Here is a 21,862-nt window from a genome sequence, read left to right on the forward strand (position 1 = left end):
TACGTAAGATGGCATCATTATTTCATAAGTATTATTTTGGACAGAGAGAGTACTAGACACGTGAGTAGTGTGCTCTTCGTATTTAGTAGTAGTCCTAAACTAAGTAGCTTTCCCAAATTCAGACTGGGAAGTCGAAACCGCCAAAACCATCATTATCGCGTAGACCTCATCTTTCAACTTCCATTCTCTTATTCTATTTTCCGTTTCAATCCATACCACTCTCCTTATTCATCAACAACAATATACCTTATTCATCAACGACAATATACCCAGTGTAATCCCATAAAACACCTTCCTTCATTATGGATTTGAATCATACCAGTACTACTAAGCAGACCTTGCAAAGTGCCATGAAGAACGAACAACACCTTTGCCTCTCCGATTCAGATTCTACCGATTCTGATACAGATAGAGCTATCAAATACTCTTCTCCAGCTCGTTTCCATACTAGCTCCGATTCAGATGATTCCACCAATCCCCAAACACATAAATCTACAAATACCAATTCCACTACTACCGTTAATGGAGATACTACTAAAGTATCTTCGCCACCGTTGGAATCTCCGGCGAGGTCATTAATTTCCTCCGACTCAGATGATTTTACTAAGTACGAATCAGTTAAAGCTAGTAAGACTAATTCTACTACTACTGCTGTTGCTCATACTACTGTTAATGGAGATTCTACTAAGGTATCTTCGCCGCCAGTGGAATCTCCGGCGAGGTCGTTCATTCCCTCCGATTCTACAACTGCTACTGTTACTGCTCGTACTACTGTTAATGGAGATTCTACTAAGGTATATTCGCCGCCGGTGGAATCTCCGGCGAGGTCATCAATTTCCTCCGATCAAATATCTCTTCCTCACGAGTGCTTAAATCTAGAGGATAATAATTATAAGCATTTTGCTGCTCCGACGAGGAGTCCACCGGAAATACCACCGGAACCGGAGATTCCAGCGGTGGTAGTGAAGAAGTCTATGAAGGAGGAACAACCACTGGCTTTAGTGAAAGCGGATCTGTTTGTCGGAGATGATACAGATAGTGTCAAGGAAGGTGGCGACAGTCGCCGGAAAATAAGGCCACCGTTGCCAGTTTTAAGAAAAGCAAAAATGGATGATGAGATGGTAAAGAAAGTGGCTTTGGGTTTTAGGATTTTTGGGTTTTTGTTTTGTTTGGTTTCCTTTTCTGTATTGGCTGCTGATAGGAATAAGGGTTGGGCTCTGGACTCTTTTGAACGTTACATGGAGTTCAGGTTTGTCGCTCTTCTCTTTCCGTTGAATAATTTAAGGGGAACTTACAGAAATGTACCCTTTGGCCGTCTAGTTTACCAAACATGGTCGAAGTATATATACACTTCGGTTGTACAGGTTGTGTATATTATATGTATAGGTATGTATACTTTACACACTACCTATATACTGTGTACATATTTTGTAAACTAGATAGCCGAATGATATTTGGCTGTAATCTATTTCTTAGGGCATAAAGTTTCACTCTTTCACAGCAATTAAATGTATTAGGTGGTAGTGGAGTAGTTATGAATGATAATATTGGTAGGTGAATTGCATTTGGCAGGTACTGTATGTCAATGAATGTCATAGGATTTGTGTATTCGGGAGCTCAGGCATTTGATTTGGCCTACCAATCTGCGACGGGCAAGAACATCGTGCAGCACCATTTGCGCTACATTTTTGATTTTGCCCTTGATCAGGTTAGTTGGTTCATCCCATAACCATGTCCCACGAGGTGCTTATACCAAAATAATGAATACAAAATTTGTGTCTTTATACACACATGTTTCATGGTTAAGTGGGTGCAATAACTTTTGTAATGGTTTTAAGCTTTAAGAACTTCTGACTTCTTCTCTTTTTGGAGTATTGGAAGTTATGACTTTTATTAAGTACGATATTGAGTCTTGATTAGGAGGAAAATTCATTAATGCTGGTATTGATTTTGCACTAGCCTAGTGTACCTATTCAATTCTTAGTAAAATGTATAGGAAAAGGGATGGAGAATAATCATATACCCCATAAAAAATGTTTTTCATAAAGTTCACTCAAATATATTCCCACAGGGTTGGAGGAATTTTCCCTTTATGATCATCTGGGTGTTTATTAATTGCGGATTTTCATTCGCTGGAAAATACTAAAACAGGACCATCAAACTGTAGCAATCACCTTTCTTTTTTTGTGGCATCTCCTTTTGACCCCTATTTTTTTTTAGCCCTTTATGCCTTTCATAAGAACAAGTTCTTTCTTTTTTCATTTATCTTGAGGGAAAATTTCTCCCATTAATCAATATTGACCCCTTATTAATAATCAATCAAATAGATATATTATTGGATTAATGCCAGCCCTTTCTAATCTCAAAGTTAGTAAGCTTGTTGCATACTCCGCACTAGCAGATTGAGTCCTGTGATCAAGTTCCTTCCATGGCTGTTTGTACATATAAACATTCCCTATAGGCTTTGTTTTGGGTACCCTCTGAATTCCGAAAGGCTAGTAAAATGACTAGAACTCCCCTACCGACTATAACTGAATCTGGATGAAAGATAGTACAGTAAAAAAATAACATACACTAGAGATTGCAAAGAGGATTTGGCAGATGATAGTTCTTAAACCTTCAGAACCTTCTTTTTCTGTTGGACATCTTAGTGGATTTCGTAATTCTCTTGGGCGCTAAATAGATCTTTAAATGATTTTAACTTATTGAAATATGAATTCAAGTGAATGCTGCTTCTCTTGTTGGATTTACAACTGAGATCCTTTGGCAATTTTTTATCTTTCCATTCTGTTTTCATAATTTGTTTACGAATAGCTAGTTTATTTATTGGTACAATGTATACTTCAGGTTTAGTTAATTTAATTCTAAGAACCAATATTTAACAGTTAAAAGGTTATTTTCTTATGAATTATGGTTTGACAAACTTACCTGCAGCTGTGCATACAAAAAGTGATACATGCATGATAAGATTAGTTTGATCTTCAAAACGAAGCAATAAGCTATCACAGTTATATATAAAATGTAGGCATACTTTATTTTTTATATTTTACAGTGGATTCAGATGTTTGTTGACTAGCCATGAAATGGACTTTGAAGAGTGCATACTTCTGTTCTAGTTTGGCCATGTCAGTGTATTTGCATTTCTTTGTGCGAAGTTCCTTTTCGTCTGTAAAGTTTTTGCCTCAATATACAACCCTACTGTCTCCTTCCCATAAATCCCCGTCACCTAGTGGTGCCAGAAGAGAGGTCCTGAGGATATACCGGCAAGGGTTCTGTTGAGAGCCAACTGCATAAACTTACGGGTGGAGTTTATTGTATTGATAGATAATCAGCTGTTTCTTTAAAGTTGGTATGGAATATCCATGTCTTAGGGACCTGGGTAAGTCTTTAATCGAAGGTCACTACTAAAGAGGCAATTTGAGGTCAAATGTTGAAGAACTCTAAAGTTTTCTAAGGTTGAATAAGGAACCAGATCACAATTGATACTTGTTGAGCCAAGCTGGTATTTAGTCCATATGGAGCTTCATTTTCTTTTTGACCAGACTAGAAACAAAAGGCAACTCTTATTTCTTACCTAAACTTGTGGAGCTTGCAACCTTGCACTGATACTCATATTTTCTGTTTTATTTACTGTTTTTCTATGACAGGTGGTAACATATCTTCTGATATCAGCATCATCTTCAGCTGCCACTCGCATTGACGATTGGCAGTCCAATTGGGGGAAGGACAAGTTTCCTGATATGGCAAGTACCTCCGTAGCAATGTCCTTCCTTGCATTTGCGGCTTTGGCCTTCAGCTCCCTCATATCTGGCTATGTACTATGCAACTCCAGATGAACAGTCTTGTGCTATGTTTGACTCTAAATATTTATCATCCTTGTAAGTTTAATGTAATTGTATGATATGAAAAATCAGTTGCAGGTTGTTCAGGTGAAACTGAGGTTTCTTGAGAGTTAATTTTATTGTAATGCTCCTTGAACAAGCTTTAGGATGATGTTATGTATGCGTTACACAATTTTCTGCTCTTTTTAGGGAGATCCAATTATGAGAAAGACCAGATGCAATGCAACTTGTGGACAAGTTATCAAGCTATTGAATTGATAAGCCATATTTTTCATCTGTTTTTTTTAAGGCCTTGGGAATACGTAGGCCCGTGGCCTGTCGAGAGCCGCATCTTCACGAAGTGCTTGTTTTTCTTTGTAGTTTCTGTAGACCGCAATCCGGGCAATTCGCAGGAATGCCTCTCATTCGGGGTGGTCTTTAATTTTTGCCCCTTAAATTGCTGGTCTTTAATTTTTATCTTTCACTTAGAAATTCTGAGGTTTTGGGTTCGAATTCCGGCTCCGATATAAAATTAAAAAATAATTTCGCAAGACAAGGCTTGAGGAAAGTTATGCTGGATTCAGCATAAATTTTATGCCTTAAGGCAATTTATAAGGAAGACTTTTATGCCTTAAGGTAACCTCTGCCGGAGACAGCATAAGTTGTCTTAAGTCATTACTAAAGTTATGCCGCATCCAGTATAGGTTGCCTTATAAGACAAATTTTTAGTTATACCTTAAGGCAACATGTGTCGTATGCGATATAACTTTAGTTATGCCTTAAGGCAATTTATGTCGCATAAGGGAGACTTTTCTTAAAGTCTTGTCTTGCGAAATTATTGCCTGAGTGGGGGTTTGAATCCAGAATCTTAGTATTTTCGGCCACCTTTTCAAACGAAAGACAAAACTTAAAGACCACCAATTTGAGGGGTAAAATTTAAAGGCCACCCCAAAAGAAGGGTAATCCGCAAAAAAAAAAAACATTTTCTCCTAAGATTTTTAGTTTGCATAGAATGAATATTTAGACTGTCGTTTAAAAGGAGGCACCTACTACCTCCTACCAACACAAGTACCAGGTAATCTTCACCATTAAGGCTTGGACAAATGAGAAGTTTTTTATGTTGCCATTAATAATTAAACTTGAGACCTTATGATTCTCAGTCAATCTATTGATTGTTCAGCCACATGCTTGAGTTAGCTCCTATCCCATCTCTAAGTTGTTGGCTCGTACCCTTTCTCATTGTTAAATGACAATTTTATAAGAGTGACATAGAAAACGACGCAGAGATTAATTTTCAAATGCCAACGTCCGTTAAATTTCTGTAGGACGTTAAGATTTGTTTGGACAACTTGGGTTTCGTGGAAGACTACTGTTTGAACCGAAAAATAGGATGAAGGAGAACCCTTCATAAGACTGGTCTTTAATTTTTGGCCGTCAAATAGCTGTTGTGAGCCAAAGTATCTTTATTCTCTCGTATAGGGAATCTGAAATTCTGGGTTCGAACCCCAGCAGACTTAAAAAAAAAAAAAAAAAAATTACAAGGCAAGGTTTCATAGAAACTGTGCCTATTCGGGCAAAGTTACGTAGAAGCTATGTCTAATACATCATAGTTGTATAGAAATTAAGTTATACAGTATAAGTTTATAGAAACTGTGTCCATTCGGGAAAGTTACATAGAACTATGCTTTGTCCGTCATAATTCTATAGAAATTAAGTTATCCAACTAAACTACGCCGAGCAAGGCATAGTTTCTACGTAGTTCTTGCCTTTCTTTTTTACTCTGCTGGGGTTCAAACCCAGAATATCAGGGATATTTTCGGCCACTTTCTTATTACTTAAAGTACTGAAGGACAAAAATTAAAGACCAGCGAATTTGAGGGACAAAATTTAAAGACCACCCTAAGAGAGGGACAATCGTGCGAATTGCCCGACGTGGTGTGGACTTGGGCCAACAGCAAACAAGTCTGGTTAGATCCTTGTTTAACCCGAAAATGGACCACGTCAAGGTGGCCCAAAATTGATTAAAAAATGGACTGATCTCGACAAATATCCATTTTAGGGCCGCTAATTGCAGTATAACCTGGGACAAGTACATATATAGCCAATTTTGGGACTCCTATTTAAGATATAGCCGAAGTAATAAATTTTGGTTTAATTTTCTTTTTTAGCTTTTCGTTTTTTGCTTGATTTAATCAAGCTTGAAAGATCAATTTCATGACTCACAATTACAACTTTTAATCATCTATTCTAAATTTGATTGATGGCATATAATTTTAAAAAGTAATAACGAAGTAATCGAATCATACAAACCAAGATCTAAAAGTAAAACCCCAGTCAAACCAAATTTATTTCAATGTGGTATTGGTATAACTACACCCTTGGTGGTTCCATTATTTAATTGCTTCAAGTAGAGCAATATTGGAGAGACTGAACCTCTTTTTTCTTTCAGGAAGTGATTAAACAAGTGATCAGAAACCTCTTGTGGAAAAAAAAAAAAGAAGAAAAAAAGAAGAGAAGCCTCCCATGCCCCCCTACAGGCAGTTAATTCCATTCTATGTTGATTTGTTCTTCTATATACTCGAAACAAACAGAGCTACTGGAAATTAAAGTTGTAGTTTATCTAAGAGCTTGTGAAAGAAACCATGCAGAAGAACAGATAATTTAGAAATTAAGACACTTACTTTCATGGTGCCTGTCTCTGGAAGATGTATTAATATTGTTGATACACAACTTAAAACATTATTAGGTTGATGTATTTTTTATACGGAACAAAAATCTCATTGTTTTGCCGCCTTGATAAATTCAAAATCAATGTTTTAAAAGGCGGAGGCGTAAGGAGGGGCGTTTTACATATGCCTCAGCGAGGCGTAAGCCCCATGAGTATTTAATTTTTAGTATTTCATAAAATAATATAATTACAGTAAATACTTTTAAATAGGTAAAATTACATAAAAATAAAAGAAAACTGTCAATAAATGAAATATATATATATATATATATAATGTTTGATCCTCAGAAAAAACTAATTAAAGCAATCCATTATACGCCACTTACAACTTGTAATTATATAAACATAATTTTACAAGTATAAACAATACAATGAAATAAACGTTATTATGAAATGCAAATCAACTATAGCATCTTAACTTTTAAACAATGAAAAAATCACAATTTCATAAAACAATAGTGCTATTATACTATTCATTTATCTCAGTATTATAATTAAACCGTAACTCCTTCACGAATAAAAATAAAATTACTCTCAAATAGCAAAATAATAAAATATGATAATTTTGGTACATAGGACAAAAGATCAATGACAATTAAAAATGTACAATTCGGTTATGTATTTTTCAAAGAAATATAAAATGATATTCACCCTCACGATGTTCTCAAATGCATGCAATACTACGACTTGTTATTTGAGTTACACCCAATCTTCTTATTTGTATAGATGAAAAGCTATTACGTATCATTCATTTGTTAAAGAATTATAAGGGTCAACGATTCTAATATAATTAGTGTAAGAACTGTTAGGCGCATACAGTCAGGCGCTTGAGGCGTAAGCCTCACAGGAACTAAGCCCCGCACGTGAGCCCTAGGGCGTTTTGCCAGTGCCCCACCCCGGGGCGAGTCCCAAGGCGAGCCCTGAAATTGCCTTTTAAAACACTCTTCAAAATTTAGTTATTTCATCTTTTATTCAGTTGACTTTTTCTGTTTCATTTCAATGTACCTATTTATATGATTCGATAGAAAATTAAAGCACTTGAACTTCATAGTGTGCGTATATGATAAGCATTGACATGATATATCATTGAGGATTCATATAGTTGGATTCGATTCCTCTCCATTTTTTTCAAGTTCTTGTTTGGATTAATGACACATGTCATGGTCAAGAATTAATGATCTAGATTTAATTAACTAAAACAAAACTCTAAACATAGTTAGAATAATTAATTACTTCCATATATTTGCTCTAAAAATATAATTTTACAATCCCATAATTCCAGATCTACCTTATATCTTTCCTAAGTATATTAAAAACTTTTCTTTCTTTCCATCAGTAAACTTTTGTCGTGCCTTAAATATTTTTATGTCTATCCTTTTTTCTCTTCATAATATTGATTTTCTAATTGAATTTGAAAGGGCCACAACTCCGGTAAGGCGATAGAGTAACAGAAAGTTGAGTGCTTAAATTTAATTTGCTCGTACTACTAAAAATATATTAGGCCAAACTTTTTATTTTTATTTGGCAAATATTGTTTTACAAAGTTCATTAATTATATCATCATAATTCATAGGTTGGAGTTTACTTCTAATTTTCCATCTTCGAATGAGAAGGTGAGTATATACCTATGAGATGAGCTTCAATATCGAGGGATAGAAAAAAAGTAGCCAAAAAAAAAAAAAACAACGATTCACCGCAAAAATTTATTCATGCCCAGAAAGAAAAGTTTTAATATATTTAGAAAAAATATAATGTAGATTTAAAATTGTGGGATTGTAAAAATATATTTTGGGAGCAAATAAATGGAAGTAATTAATTATTCTAACTATGGTTAGAGTTTTTACTTTATTTAATTAAATCTAGACCATTAATTTTAACCGTGACATGTGTCAAAACAAGAACTTGAAAAAAATGAAGAGAAGCGAATCGGAGAGGAGTCGGATTCCATATAGTTGATCCCAATTTTTTAGGACGAAAGATATACTTATATATTATGCATCGACATAAAAGAGTCGTACTCCCTCATTTAGCAACTAATTAAAATCATTTTTATTTCAACTGTAATTCTTACAATAGCAAGTAGGCATACAAAACTACTAAATTTACTTCATGATGAATATCATTTGAATCCTCGATATCTTCTAATAAGAATCCACAACACATATCGAATATTGTCACTTTATCTCTATCTTTTTTTTTCTTCCGTCATTCGTCTCCAATTAATAATCTTGTGAGTCCAAACACCAACAATAATAATCACACCTTGATAAATCCAACAGTTGCTCTGAAGTCATCCTGTCAAGCTCATTTTGCCTCCAAGATGCTAAGTTATTTTTATTTTGTGGATCAGTAGCAAGAGGGTAGTTCTCTTTTCTGTGAAATTGTGATTTCATTCTCATGTACAGCTTCATTGTGGCCACGCAGTCTTCATAGGGATCTTGTATTCCACTTTGAATATCATACCTACACAATTTTATTTTTTCCATCTATATTTATATTCTAAAACTTGCAACAAATTAAATAATACTAATGGGGGTCAAGAAAATTAAGGATAAAGTTAAGTTGATGCAATTACCCGAGGTAAGCTTTGGTCAAGTACTTGAGGGAGTTGCTGAGCTTGCTTGTTTTCATCAGTGGTGGATATTTTGCAGTATCCCTTCAGACCAAAATAAGGTTGAACAAATGTTAGTACGTTCATCTATAGTAACAAAAATAAATAGAGTACCAGTTAATTTTATGGGTGTGGCTGCTGAATTTTATCTAATATAGCCCTAAAGTGATAACAATATTTTGATAAAAAATATTTTTTGTCACGTTAAAGGAACTATAAATTTACCTCATCTTTATTGGTGGATACTCCATCTCTAAGCATTTAAGATCATGATCCAAACCATGGCCAACAAGAATCCTAGACCTTCCGCCTTTAGAACGAATTTGCCATATGGGTTCCCCATTGCAGAGAAACTCTTGAATTTTTCTTGACACATTCCTTGATGGCATTGCATCCCTCAAATATGCTGGTCTTATGCCCGTGGTTTCATACCTATAGACATGCATACTTCTGGTCAGAGTTTAAGTTATATATATATACACTGAGGTCACTTTTATTCACAGTCTCATAGGACTTCACGATGGACCGTGAATATAAAAAAGTGAACATGCTTTGAAATCTTTAGTAAAACTCTGTATTTTTGAGTTTAAATTTTATGTATTTACAAATGTAAAGAATATTTACTCAATAAGTATTACCTGATAACATAGTAACTAATTAACATGTTATAATCAAGATTAAAATTTATTAATACTGTGAAGATCTTTTACGTACGCTTCTAAGAGCCTGTTTGGATGAGCTTATGCCTATAAGCTGCAAACAGCTTATAAGCTAAAAAAAAAAAGTTGGGGTAGTCTAATTTTTTTTTTTTTGGCTTATAAGCTGTTTTCAGCTTATAAGCTGCTTTAGATAAGCTAAATCAAATGACCTCAATTATTTTTTTAAGCTTATTTTAAGCACAAAATGACTTTAAGCTGGCCAGCCAAACACTCAAAAAAGTTGAAAACACCTTATAAGCAACTTATAAGCCAATCCAAACGGGCTCTAACTAATGTATATAAATTAAATCCTTTACCTGTAGCTAGTGACAGGAAGGTTTGGTTTGACATATGATTGAAAGAGGATCCTTTCACGTTCATCAATGAGACAAACCCTTGCACAAAGATCTAGAGACCCATCGCTGCCACCACCAACCATTTTGCAGGCAAGGGCAACCACTCTTCCTCGGCTGTTATCAATTCTTAGTTCATCTTGAATTCCCATATTAGCCATGCGATAAATCAATCCCTGCAAAAAGAACCAACATCATTTTATGCATTATTACTAATGAATACTTTTTTAAGACAAAATTCGATAATTAAGATATAGTCATACATTTCAATATGATATCAAAGTTGGAGTAGATTTTGGATTTGTGTCTTGTTATCATGAAGAATTTTCGCGTATTTGACTCATCAAAAAGATTCAGCACGTGCAAGGCATATCGAAGAAATATTAGTTAAGTACTAATGAAAAGTGTTTTCTCTCTAACTGTTTAAACTTTTAAAAGAGATGGTTAAACAATTCAGAATAGATGAGTAATTTGATTTATCGTAGTTAGAATTAATTGCGTACATTATTATTTGGACGTGGGTGGCATGATTCTCTATGAGCCCGTACAGCATTCCTGCTACCAAGGATTGTCAAACAAATATCACATCCTCGGTCCTTGAAAATTCTTTCACATTCTGCCTTTGGAAGTGGCCCTGGTCATATGAATTGTAACGCAAAATCAAATTAGAAATATGACCAATAAAAAGGTATGCCACTAGAATTTATTTTTGAGAAAGATTTGGGTAGGTACCAATAAGGTGCTCCCTTAAAGATTCAAAAGAGCGGCAGTGCTTTTTGCAAACACCACACATGGGCTCATGAACTGAATGATAAGATGTTCTCATGTGTTCCACTAAGTGCTCCTTTTTGTTGAACTGCCTATAGCAAGCTGCACACTTGTTCCTGCACCCCATGAATTGTACTTGTTCATGAGTCCAACTACAATTTGAAAAGAAAAAAAAACAAAAACAAAACTGCCATATTAACAATGAGTACCTGAGAGTCTCGGAAGACTCATATCTGTGATCCATGATAGTTAGAGTTGTAGGTGATGCTTCAAGGTCTAAAGTAGCTAGTCTTGAGTAGAGAGAAGAGATGGCTTAGAAGATTTGAGGAAGAAGGTGAGGGTCTCGAGCTATTTATACAACTCTCTGAAGATGAAATCATTTTGAATGTACTCTTGGTGTTACTCAAGTTCTCGAAAATAATTATGTTACAAAAGCCTCCTAAATTTCACTTTAAGATTACTAAACTGTTTATCTGATCCAGACAGGTTATATATGAAACAAGCAGAAAGTGAAAGCATTTGTGTTAATCCAAATGCTTCGGGTCCACACTTGGTCTACTAGAATATCTCTTGTTTTAATTTTTGAAAGTACTATATGTATGTCCCAGAATCAAAGCGCCCGCACACACAGATGCGGACTGAGACATAATATAACTGAATAATTAAAGGGAAAAGTGTATTTTCTCTAATATCTTAAGATTCTACAGTGATCACAAAATTTAAAATGGTTCTAGGATTGGACGGATGGAAGAAAAGGGCAGCTCGATGCACAAAACATCCCACGTTAGTAGGGTCCGGGGAAGGGCTGCGGCTCAAGAAGTGTGATGTAAATAGAATCTAAGCAAGCAGGATTGGGCTGAATTCGGACAAATCAAAATGACTCGCCCAACAATTACTTGGGCTGAGATGGATTAGATTAGGATCGGCTAAACAATGTATCATAGCCCAACCCGCCCAACTTTTACCAAGTTTTAATTTCTTTATTTGGTTTGTTAAAATTTGTTTGATTAATACCATACAAAACTGATAAAACTCTTTTTCTTTATCAAACAAGAGAAATAATTTTTTAGAAAGTAGATAAGATTTTTCAGAGGTCACCAAATTAGTTTAGCTTTTAGATGAGCTGAGTTGGATGATCAAAATGGACTAAGCTAATAAACGAGCGAGTCATTAACTCGCACAAACTCAAACACGATAGGCAGGTCATATATATTTTATTGGGTTGATTTTGCAACCTCTACATTGTACTAAATCACGAGGTCTTGAGTTCAAATCTTACCCATATCTTTTACACATGTTTGACCCTTCCTTCACAAAAAAAAAAAAAGGGCCGCAAGTGAGGGGATTATTGTGGGAATATTGTCAAGTTGCAGCAGCAGGTTGTGTAGGTAAAGGTGACTGCTGCAAATCACTCTCTTATTTACACATGCACACAAGGACATTTTTCTTTAGACTGTATAGTAGTACTGGACTACTGGCAGTAGTCCCTCAGTCCCAATTTATGTGACACTTTTCGCTTTTTGAAAGTTAATTTAACTAAATTTTGAAGCTAAATTAGATTAGATTAACTTAATAGTTTAAGATTAAAATTTGTATATTTTAAAACTACATGAAAAGTATTATAATTTGCAATTTATCTCATATCAATTCGGTGAAAAAATATATCTTATAATGTTGGTCAAAGTTCATACATTTTAAATATCGGGAACGAAAAGTGCCGCATAAATTGGGATAGAGGGAGTAATATTAATGCTTTACTGATCCTTTTCATCTTCAAATTAGCCTTATGTTCTTCATATATATTTCACTACGGAAATAAAAATTATAAATCTTCGGATTAAATCCTTTCACAGCGTCAAATTTAATTTTAATATATGTTGCATGCAGCAGTAGGTGGTGAACAAACTAGCCTAGTTATGTGGAGAAGAAAAATTTGCTGAAAGATTTGATAAAAAGTCGGAATATTATAAGCTTTCAGCCCATGCACGTTTTAGAATGCAGTGCGACTTTTGGAAAAGCCAAAGACGTTGTAGTCAGAGGCGAATTTAGGATTTCTGGAGCATGAGTTCACCACTCAATTTTCAACCAAGTGCACTATTTAGTCTTTTGTAGTATGTGTTTCCGTAGGTAGTATTATACTAATTTTAGAAAATATATAAATAAAATACCTAGTTTTATGGCGAGACCATGTGTTCGCGTGCTCCAAAAATATTCCTAAATTTGCCACTGGTTGTAGCCAAGGTATTCTCTCTGCTAATAGCTAATCCTAGAGTTTAATTGCTAATCCTAGAGTTTACCATCTTTTCTCTGCTAATTCCTAGTTGCTAACAACCCACTGATGGAGCCAGCCAAAAATTTATATGACGAGATGCCATTTTTCTAGAATAATTCTTCTGTCAAGGGATTCAACAGTATAAATATAATTAGAAAAATTGATTTTTATTCTATTTGCTAATGTAACTTTTGGACGAATGGGATTCAATTACCCTTCCTCCAACTTAACTCCTACGCTGTCAGCACCCTTGAGTTGAATGACCGATACAATTTACAAGACCAAAAATGCGAAGAAGAGGAGAAAGGGACGTTAATTAGTATGATATTGCTATGAGTTTAAGTAGTATGCATTCAGTGGTGTAAAATTTATTAAGTTATTATATGTGAATTTCTTGATAAACATTAGAGTAATTAATAATTTTGTAAAAATTTAAATTAACCTGCTATAACATAGTACTCCCTCCTTTTCAATTATGTGAATACATTACTGGGCACGACATTTAAGAAAGAGTGAAAACTTTTGAAACTTGTGGTTCAAAATAAGTCATGAATATTTGTGTGGCTGCAAATCATTTCATAAAATAAATTTATTTTCAAATTAAAAAAAAGATCATTCATTTTGATACGAATTAAAAAAAAAATAAGTTCACGCTAATTAAAAGAGAGATTATAATTTATTTTATGTATTAATGATTCAGAGCTGTAAAGAATATTTTTAAAGTGTCGACTGTCGAGTCTTGACTTGGACAGTTGTTATTCAACGATAGTATCTTTGACCAAAACTCCCATAACACATCACTTTTTCAGACCCACCAATACATTCCCATTCAAAGAATATTTCAATTTATTCCGAGACCCACTTATTGGGACCAATTCATTCCTAGCTCCCTTCCCTTGAACCTTTCGTCTTTACTCAAACTTCTACATTCTTGCTTTTGTTCTCCAATTATAAAGACATATAGCCTACTACTCCCTCCGTTCACTTTTATCTGTTTACTTTTAATTTTGCACGCTCTTAAAAATTAATAAATAAAATATGTATTTTACTATAATAATCATATAAATTGGTGTATAGTCTCATTGAATTTGAAAAATATTTTGGAAACGAGTAATTACTGTTAAGGGTAAAACAAGAAAGAAAATTTTATCTTTTCTCGATATGCTAAAGTGAACTAATAAAATGAAAATTTATTTTTAATATGATAAGCAAGTAAAAGTAAACAGAGAGAGTAGAAGTTAAAATTATGCTTGTTTAATTTAAGGAGGGAGCCGAGGCCAAAGCGTCAAAAGGTAATTTCAATTTTGGCATATAGACCAATTCTTATTGGCTAGTAATTTTTTATACACAATTCGACAGTACATAAGTTGAGCCCTTCATGTGTCTATCCGGTAGAATGCCGCGCAGGCTAGTGGCGTTTGAGTACAATATTAGGGATTTTAATTTATAATTCTTCCTGTCTTATTTATTCATTAATTGTTTTTAATTTTCTTTTTGTGGTTATTGTAATCTTGTGATGGTCCTAGTCACACAATTCTTATATTTAGTAGAAGCTTAGTTAAGTAAATAAAAGTTTTTCCTATCAGATAAATTAGCTTTTAGATGATCGCACAATACGTGTTATCAAAGCATATATAGGTCTTGTGTTCGACTTTTCGAGAGTCTCACCTCCATGAAACCATTAGCAAAAGTAATTTTCACGAGACATGTTGAGGACATAAATTAATAAACAAAGTGTGATCTCATTTACTTTATTTCTTTTTTATTATTGATCCATTAGAAAAGATTTAAGTACGTCATGTACACATATAATGTTAAAATTCCTTTGTTATACTATCTATATAATTGACTACCGATCAGTTTGTGATCAGGGGCGGAGCTAGCCCTTCGGGCGTGGGTCGGCTGAATCCAGTAACTTCGATCCGAACTATATATTTGTATTTAGTTTTTTATCAAATAGGTAGAAATTGTAAATTTAAAACACAATAACTTTAAAATATTAGAACCTCGAACCCACAAGTTTCAAATTCTGCCTGCGCCTATGTGTGTGACACGCGGAAACAAAGCAAAACCTCGATCATGTTGAATTAAGAAAGCAACAAAGCTAAGGTGAATAACGAATAGGAATATGCGAAGGACCCTTTAGTCTCTGCAATTAAGCAGGGTGATAAAGTCCAAAAAACTAAAAGCCACAGAGTGAGAATGACTTTCTTAGACATGGTATCTCTCATTGCTCCGTTTTTTTTCTTCTTTTTCTCATATGAGCAAAGCTCCACAAAAGATGGTGTGAAAAAGTTTGAAAGTATAAGATTCTCAGACCACAATATGTGTCAAAGGTCAAAGAGGAGAAAAGTGTACTGCATGCATGTGGATGTGGATGTGGATATGGAAGGATATTGATAGTAGGCCCTTGGAATGATCGTTATTTTCCTGGCTGTATTATGGATGTCGCATGCAGCCTTACATGATTGCCTCCTAGCCACATCACCTCACGTTAATTTCACGCATGATCGTTGAACTGAACTCACTGTAATATGGTAGAGTTGGTAAACCTATTTAAAGTATGTGTCACTGAACTGTACCCAGTATATATAACAACAACGTAACAAATTAAAACTTTATCCACCATAATAGTGAAGTTACCATGGTAGGCAAATAATTGAAGGTAAAGTTTGTGCCTTTACTGTAGTTAGTAAGTTCAGTCTCTTTATTGTAATAAATATATAGTTTATGACTTTACTGTTGTCGTGAATATAAAGTTTAGTGATATTACTGTTGGTAATATATTTAATATATTTATAACTTTATTGTCATAGTAGATAAAATTTAGACCTGCATCACCTCTCATTCTCTATTTTCTTTTCTTCTCTTTCATATTGATATATACCTGCCAGACTACAATGTATCCTTTTTCTTTTTCTTCTTCATCGACGGCCATGAATAGTTTCTGTAATGCAAATCAAACAAGTTACTAAGATAGCTATGGAGAAGATCTCTTCCAGTCATACAACAATGGGTGCGGCAAGTATAGGGTTTTGCTAATTACCAAAACGGAACTAGCTCGATTACCTAAAAGTCTAAAACATGACATGTGGTTTGATGGTTTGAAAATGTAATTAGCTAAGTAAACGACGTGAATTCATGCATGCATGGAGTGCGGTATTACAAAACGAAAATATGGACGTGTGCATTAAGATATGTGAGTAACTAGGCCAGGTCATTCAATTGACAATTCCTTTGCCTTTTTGGCCACAACTTGTTACACCCTGGAAATTTTTTCCGTTAATGCACAGTGAATAGACTAACGAAGGGCACGACGTATACGATATTTTAATAGGTAAGAAATAACAATTGATGATCCTAACCGAGATTTCAAAGACATTTGAGGTAGGAGACGAAAGTTGTTAAGGAAAGCAAGGTATATGTTGTGTGTCGGACAAGATTTATGAGTATCGAATGAATAATGGCTTAATGATATTTTGGAGAAGAGTTATAACGTTCCTTAGAGTGTTAATGAAGTGTTAAACAAGTGCTAAGAAGGTTCCATAAGAATTTGAGATCAAACGAAGTGACGAGAACAAAATCAGAGAAAAGATAGATTGTACGACCAATTATACGGTCCGTATAATGTTATACGGTCCGTATATATGGTCCGCAGAATCGTCACAGTGAAGGTCCCTCACTGAAGGGATTATACGGTCACTTATACAGACCGTATAAAATTATACGGATCGTATAATTTGCCGTATAATGGTCACAGAAGCGAGATGTTGATGCGCCGTATAATTGACACAGAAAGGGATGGTTGCTGAAGCGATTTCACGGTCACTTATACGGACCGTATAAGTTTGTACGGACCGTATAAGTGTCCGTATAATGATGCCGGGACAAATTTTTAATTTTCTAAAAGAACACCCCAAGTTCATTTAATTCATTTCATTTTTCTTCTCCACAACTCAAGACCTCTCTAGAACCTTCCATACTTTTCATATACAAGAACCTAAGAGAAATTGATAATCAACTCCATTAAATCAACAAAATCAAGTGTATGAAACACATTAAAATTCATCCAAGCCAAGCAATTGCAATGGAAGTGAACTGGAGTTTTGGTGCAAGAGAAATATTTCCCCTCAAGGCTTATTCCTACACTATCTAAGGTAAGTTTTATGGTATTTCCATATTGTTTAAGGTATTGAAAAGTTGAAACACTTGGGTTGTAGAAGGATATAGAAAATGAGTCATGAATGTGGGAATAGTGCCATTTTTGAGTAGTAGATTGGAGTGAATCATGAATATTGATCTGTTGTGATTGTAATTACATTATGAATGATGTTAAGAGCATGAGAGAAACATTAGGTGAGAATGAATGTAATGTTGTATTATGATCATGATTATGGATGACCTTGAGAGGAAATTGTGGGGATTGGATAATGATGAATTTGACAAAAGTTATTGATGATGATATTATGAATGTTATTATTGACGTTTGGGAGTTGATATATGATATGGAGAAAGTAGTAGAAACAAAGGAGATGCTACTCAATTTTCTCTAGCTTTAGTTCAAACACGCTTATGTTATCGATTATCTAATATGAGTATGAACTCCCTTGAAGGTAAAGACGTGAGCAACGAAGAAGAACGATCAAACGATAGAGTAGCTAAACGAAAGAAGTATGTAAGGCTAATCCTTTCCTTCTAAGGCATGACTCCTATGGCATGAATCTTCCTATTTTTCTATGATCTTCCTAAATAACGGAAATCATGAGTCCATGACTATAAAGAGCTGCATACGCATATGATGAAGAAAAGAGATACGATACGAGCATGATAATGATGATGATGAGTTTGAGTATAAAGAATCCTAGAGTAAAATAAGATGTCCATGAAGCTAATGATCCTAAGTATGGTTCCATTGATGCTTTTCCTTGTGTGCACTCACCTTAAAATGTTAGTCCCTTCAAGGTGAGATATGATGATTATGATTACTCCATAATATAATCGGGGGTTCACGACCTTATGTCACCGTGACATAGCCATAGTTGCCTTCATGCTTTAATGTATGTTTTGATGATAGATGTATAATAATGGCAAGTTATGTTGACTATATGACGATACGATTCCACCGCGCCTAGTTGGCCGGGCATGTCACCGCGAAGGCGGGCTGCATACGATTCCACCGTGCCTAAATGGCCGGGCATGTCACCGCTAAGGCGGGCTGCTATGTTTACACCGAGCCTAGAGGGCCGGGCATGACACCACTAGTGGGCGGCATATGATGGTTACCCGGACGCGGGTTAACGATGATGTGTTATATGATACGATGATGCATGCGCTATGATGATACATGTACTATGATTATATATGATATATGTATGAAATGTATCCACCCTTAAGGTTACGCAGGTTATATCTTCATCTTATGTCTTATGACTTTTCTATTATGTTCATTTCATTCATGCTTTACATACTCAGTACAATGTTCGTACTGACGTCCGTTTTCTTTGGACGTTGTGTTCATGCCCACAGGTAGACAGGGAGGTGATCCAGACTCGTAGGAGCTATTGGCTGACTTGAGGGCACTCCGTTGTTCCGGAGGTGCCATTGACTTATTCTTTTGTGTATATATGTATATGTATTTTGGGCACGACGGGGTCCTGTCCCGTCCATATGTCTAGTACTCTAGTAGAGGCTCGTAGATACGCATGTGTGGGTAGTATGGTCTCACAATTTTCCCCCGTGTATATATATTGATAGCGAAGGGCTTATGTATATAAAGGTAATTATGTCTCAAAATGAAAAATGGGTTTTCCTATGATTTTGAGTATAAGAATAATGAAGGAAAGCAGAATGAGTATGATGGGTAATAGTATGAGCGGTGCTCGGTGGTTAGCCCCGGGTACTCGTCATGGCCCCTAGTCGGGTCGTGACACAACTCTTTTCTTATGCATTCAAAGATTCAAAAAGAAGCAGCACCACAATAGAAAAAAGCCAAAGTTTGACTAAGCTTTCGTCAGTTGCCGTGACCATACATGCTAGGTGCTAATTGGCCATAACGTCATTTGCCAATCATTTTCAGAGAGTCAAATATTTCACAATCTGACTGACCTTTCGTTACATCCAACTTGCTCAACGTACGAGATAGGGTGGACTTGATTTGGTTTTGCGTTTTATAAGTTTGCACATAGTATGCAATTGGGAAAATTACAGCCAAATACCTTTAGGTGATCTTGTTGACAAAATAGCTAACAAATGTAGATTTTATATATTTATACTTAATTATACATATATTTATACTTAATTATACATGTATTATACATATATTATATGTAAAATATACATATCAGTATATAGGTTTTGTATAATTAGGCTATTGCCGGTAATTAAGTTTGACCGATGGTACATTTACGTAAGTTTCCCTGGATTGCAATCTTTAAGCAAGTTGAATGTAACGTATAAGGCCCAGCTAAGACGATGGGCCGCAAGCCCAATTCCTGCCAATTATGTGTCTGAGCATGAAAGTGGAATGCGTCTTTCTTCCAACAAATGGAAGTTACAAAACAAAATGAGACAATCTTTTCTACCCCCACTCATGACTCATCCACTGTGAATGCTACCTTACAAATGTACGCATCACAAAAAATATTCAAAGTACTTATAGACTATAGTCTACAGAAGTAAATTACTCCTAGAGGCACACATCCTTTTTAATTTATAAGGGAAAATATACATTTATATATTTTGTATTAAACCTTATAATGAGCTAAATTAGAATAAATAGAAAAAAGAATAACCAAGAAAAAGGACACTTGCTAGAGGTACAAAACTGGATTCTCAATTGATCCTCTCCGAAGAAAAAAGAACTAATAATTGAAAGAGATTTAAGCAAGTCCAGCTCCTCCAGAAAGGACATTGATTTGTACTCTCAAATTGCATCACTTCATATCTTAATCTTCTTAGAATAATTGGATGCATATCTCCCACTTGATTAGGCGCAAATATTTTCCATCGTTTACAATCAATTTCCTTGAGTGGGCTCTGGGCATTTAATATGGTTGCTGATATAACAGCTACTCCATTAAAATATTTCTCAAAGATAATTAATTTAAGAGGAGTACAAAATTCTGTAATATAATTCAAATTGAAAACAAAAAGATTAGAGCAGTGAAATCTGTGGAAGTAGCTTGATAATTGAGCTAAGTTTAAGAAACCAAAACAGGTCCAATATGCACTTGTTTTAGTATTAATTGTCAAGAAAAATAATCTTAAGACTTCATAAGCTAGAAACCCCCTCAGGATTTTTGAAAGATAATTTTTGACAATCCTCACATCTTGAGCTAGTTTTCGGGTTGAGTTAGGCCCAAAGTCCATTTCTTTGTTCTTTGGTAATAGTCCAATTCATTTTTATTTGATGTTGGGCCGCCGTCTTTTATTGTCCAAGTTCCTCCTGGGCGTGTTGGGACATCGGTGGGTTAATGGGTATTTCATCTTTTTTTTCAAGTTTTGGATAATATGCAACTCTTGAATTAGCTTTCAGGATTGAGTTAAATTCGTTGTTTATTTCTTGTTAGACAATAGTGTTGTAAAGAGGATTACCAATCTCAGAAACTTTTTGAAAGAAAAAGGAGATTATTATTTGTTGGGCATAGTGCCAAAGAAAGAATTTCTTCTTACTTCCAAAGTGTTTTGGATACAAAATCTCTGATTAATTTGTTCTTTAGCAAAGTGTGTACCAACTATACACTCCCTTGTTTGGAATCTCTGGACACAATTCAGACAAAGCATTATTGAGTAATAAACTTACACGTACAAACCAAAAAAGAAATACAAGGGCAAATGATTGATTAATCATGAGGTACGCCAACCATGAACAAGAACGCAAAGCCCAAATCTTAGATGTACAAATAAGTGTGTTACATGAGTTGTATTAATATGGCCCTGTCGCTAACTAGCTTCGCTTGGATCCAACGCCGAAAAATTTGAATGATAAAGTTTGTCCCACTTCTATTATTCTAATGAAAACAGAACCGAATTGGTGATCATGTACATACATAGGTCTGCTATAACAACCCAGTTGGCTTTTAGCCAGCATTTTAGTACTCATATACAAATTAAACATCCTTGCGCACGGGCGTCGTGAATATAGATAAAGTAATTCAGAAAATGCTAGATTGTCAGTTAAATAACAAATTCATGAGTCATTTTAAAAAAAAATCTCTTTCGTGTAATAGAATGTTTCCTTTTTGTTACCGCAGTTCAACAATCAATTTGTATGTGTAAAAACATTTCACCTATGTATAGTGTAATCTTCAGATAAAAGGAACTCCTTTGACCACCCATGGCCGATGTGATTTTTTGCCATTGAACATGTAAAGTTAATTTGTTATATCAGTAGGAAAATTGGAATATCCGTATCGATGGTCTAGAGCCACTTTGAGGGACCTTTAAGTCCCTGTCCATTTTAGTATCTTCTCGGAAAAGGTCTGAATTTTGCCCTATAAATTAATGAGAGTTTTCTATCAAGTGGCTTACAAAAATTTACGAGCGAGTACAAATATTGACTAGCTGTATCCTGAAGAAGATTATCCATATTTTCTCTAATCCACATATACGT

The 21,862-nt window shown here is 34.9% G+C and overlaps 2 protein-coding genes across 2 annotated transcripts; one reads left to right on the forward strand and one right to left on the reverse strand.

The window, feature by feature from the left end:
• Positions 1–4: 4 nt before the first annotated feature.
• LOC132622744 (CASP-like protein 4A3) lies at positions 5–4,116 on the forward strand. The gene is made up of 3 exons (XM_060337407.1): positions 5–1,249; positions 1,573–1,708; positions 3,648–4,116. The coding sequence occupies exons 1-3, from the start codon at positions 303–305 to the stop codon at positions 3,834–3,836; spliced, it is 1,272 nt and encodes a 423-aa protein (XP_060193390.1). The 5' UTR covers positions 5–302; the 3' UTR covers positions 3,837–4,116.
• A 3,983-nt stretch (positions 4,117–8,099) lies between these two features.
• On the reverse strand, positions 8,100–11,421 carry LOC132623358 (RNA exonuclease 4-like). The gene is made up of 7 exons (XM_060338104.1): positions 11,189–11,421; positions 10,944–11,095; positions 10,715–10,845; positions 10,176–10,387; positions 9,386–9,592; positions 9,125–9,205; positions 8,100–9,012 (listed from the first exon to the last, which is right to left on the reverse strand). The coding sequence occupies exons 1-7, from the start codon at positions 11,221–11,223 to the stop codon at positions 8,769–8,771; spliced, it is 1,062 nt and encodes a 353-aa protein (XP_060194087.1). The 5' UTR covers positions 11,224–11,421; the 3' UTR covers positions 8,100–8,768.
• Positions 11,422–21,862: the final 10,441 nt, after the last annotated feature.

The sequence above is a fragment of the Lycium barbarum genome, chromosome 12, assembly GCF_019175385.1.
Source record: "Lycium barbarum isolate Lr01 chromosome 12, ASM1917538v2, whole genome shotgun sequence".
NCBI lineage: Eukaryota > Viridiplantae > Streptophyta > Magnoliopsida > Solanales > Solanaceae > Lycium > Lycium barbarum.

Excerpts from the sequence above, each read along its gene's own strand:
- LOC132622744 (XM_060337407.1), top strand. The coding sequence starts at position 303 with ATGGATTTGAATCATACCAGTACTACTAAGCAGACCTTGCAAAGTGCC. Across the intron at positions 1,250-1,572 it reads GAACGTTACATGGAGTTCAG|GTACTGTATGTCAATGAATG; the intron begins GTTTGTCGCTCT and ends TGCATTTGGCAG. Across the intron at positions 1,709-3,647 it reads TTGATTTTGCCCTTGATCAG|GTGGTAACATATCTTCTGAT; the intron begins GTTAGTTGGTTC and ends TTTCTATGACAG.
- LOC132623358 (XM_060338104.1), bottom strand. The coding sequence starts at position 11,223 with ATGGATCACAGATATGAGTCTTCCGAGACTCTCAG. Across the intron at positions 11,096-11,188 it reads GAGTCTTCCGAGACTCTCAG|GAACAAGTGTGCAGCTTGCT; the intron begins GTACTCATTGTT and ends CATGGGGTGCAG. Across the intron at positions 9,206-9,385 it reads TATCCACCAATAAAGATGAG|GGATACTGCAAAATATCCAC; the intron begins GTAAATTTATAG and ends TTTGGTCTGAAG.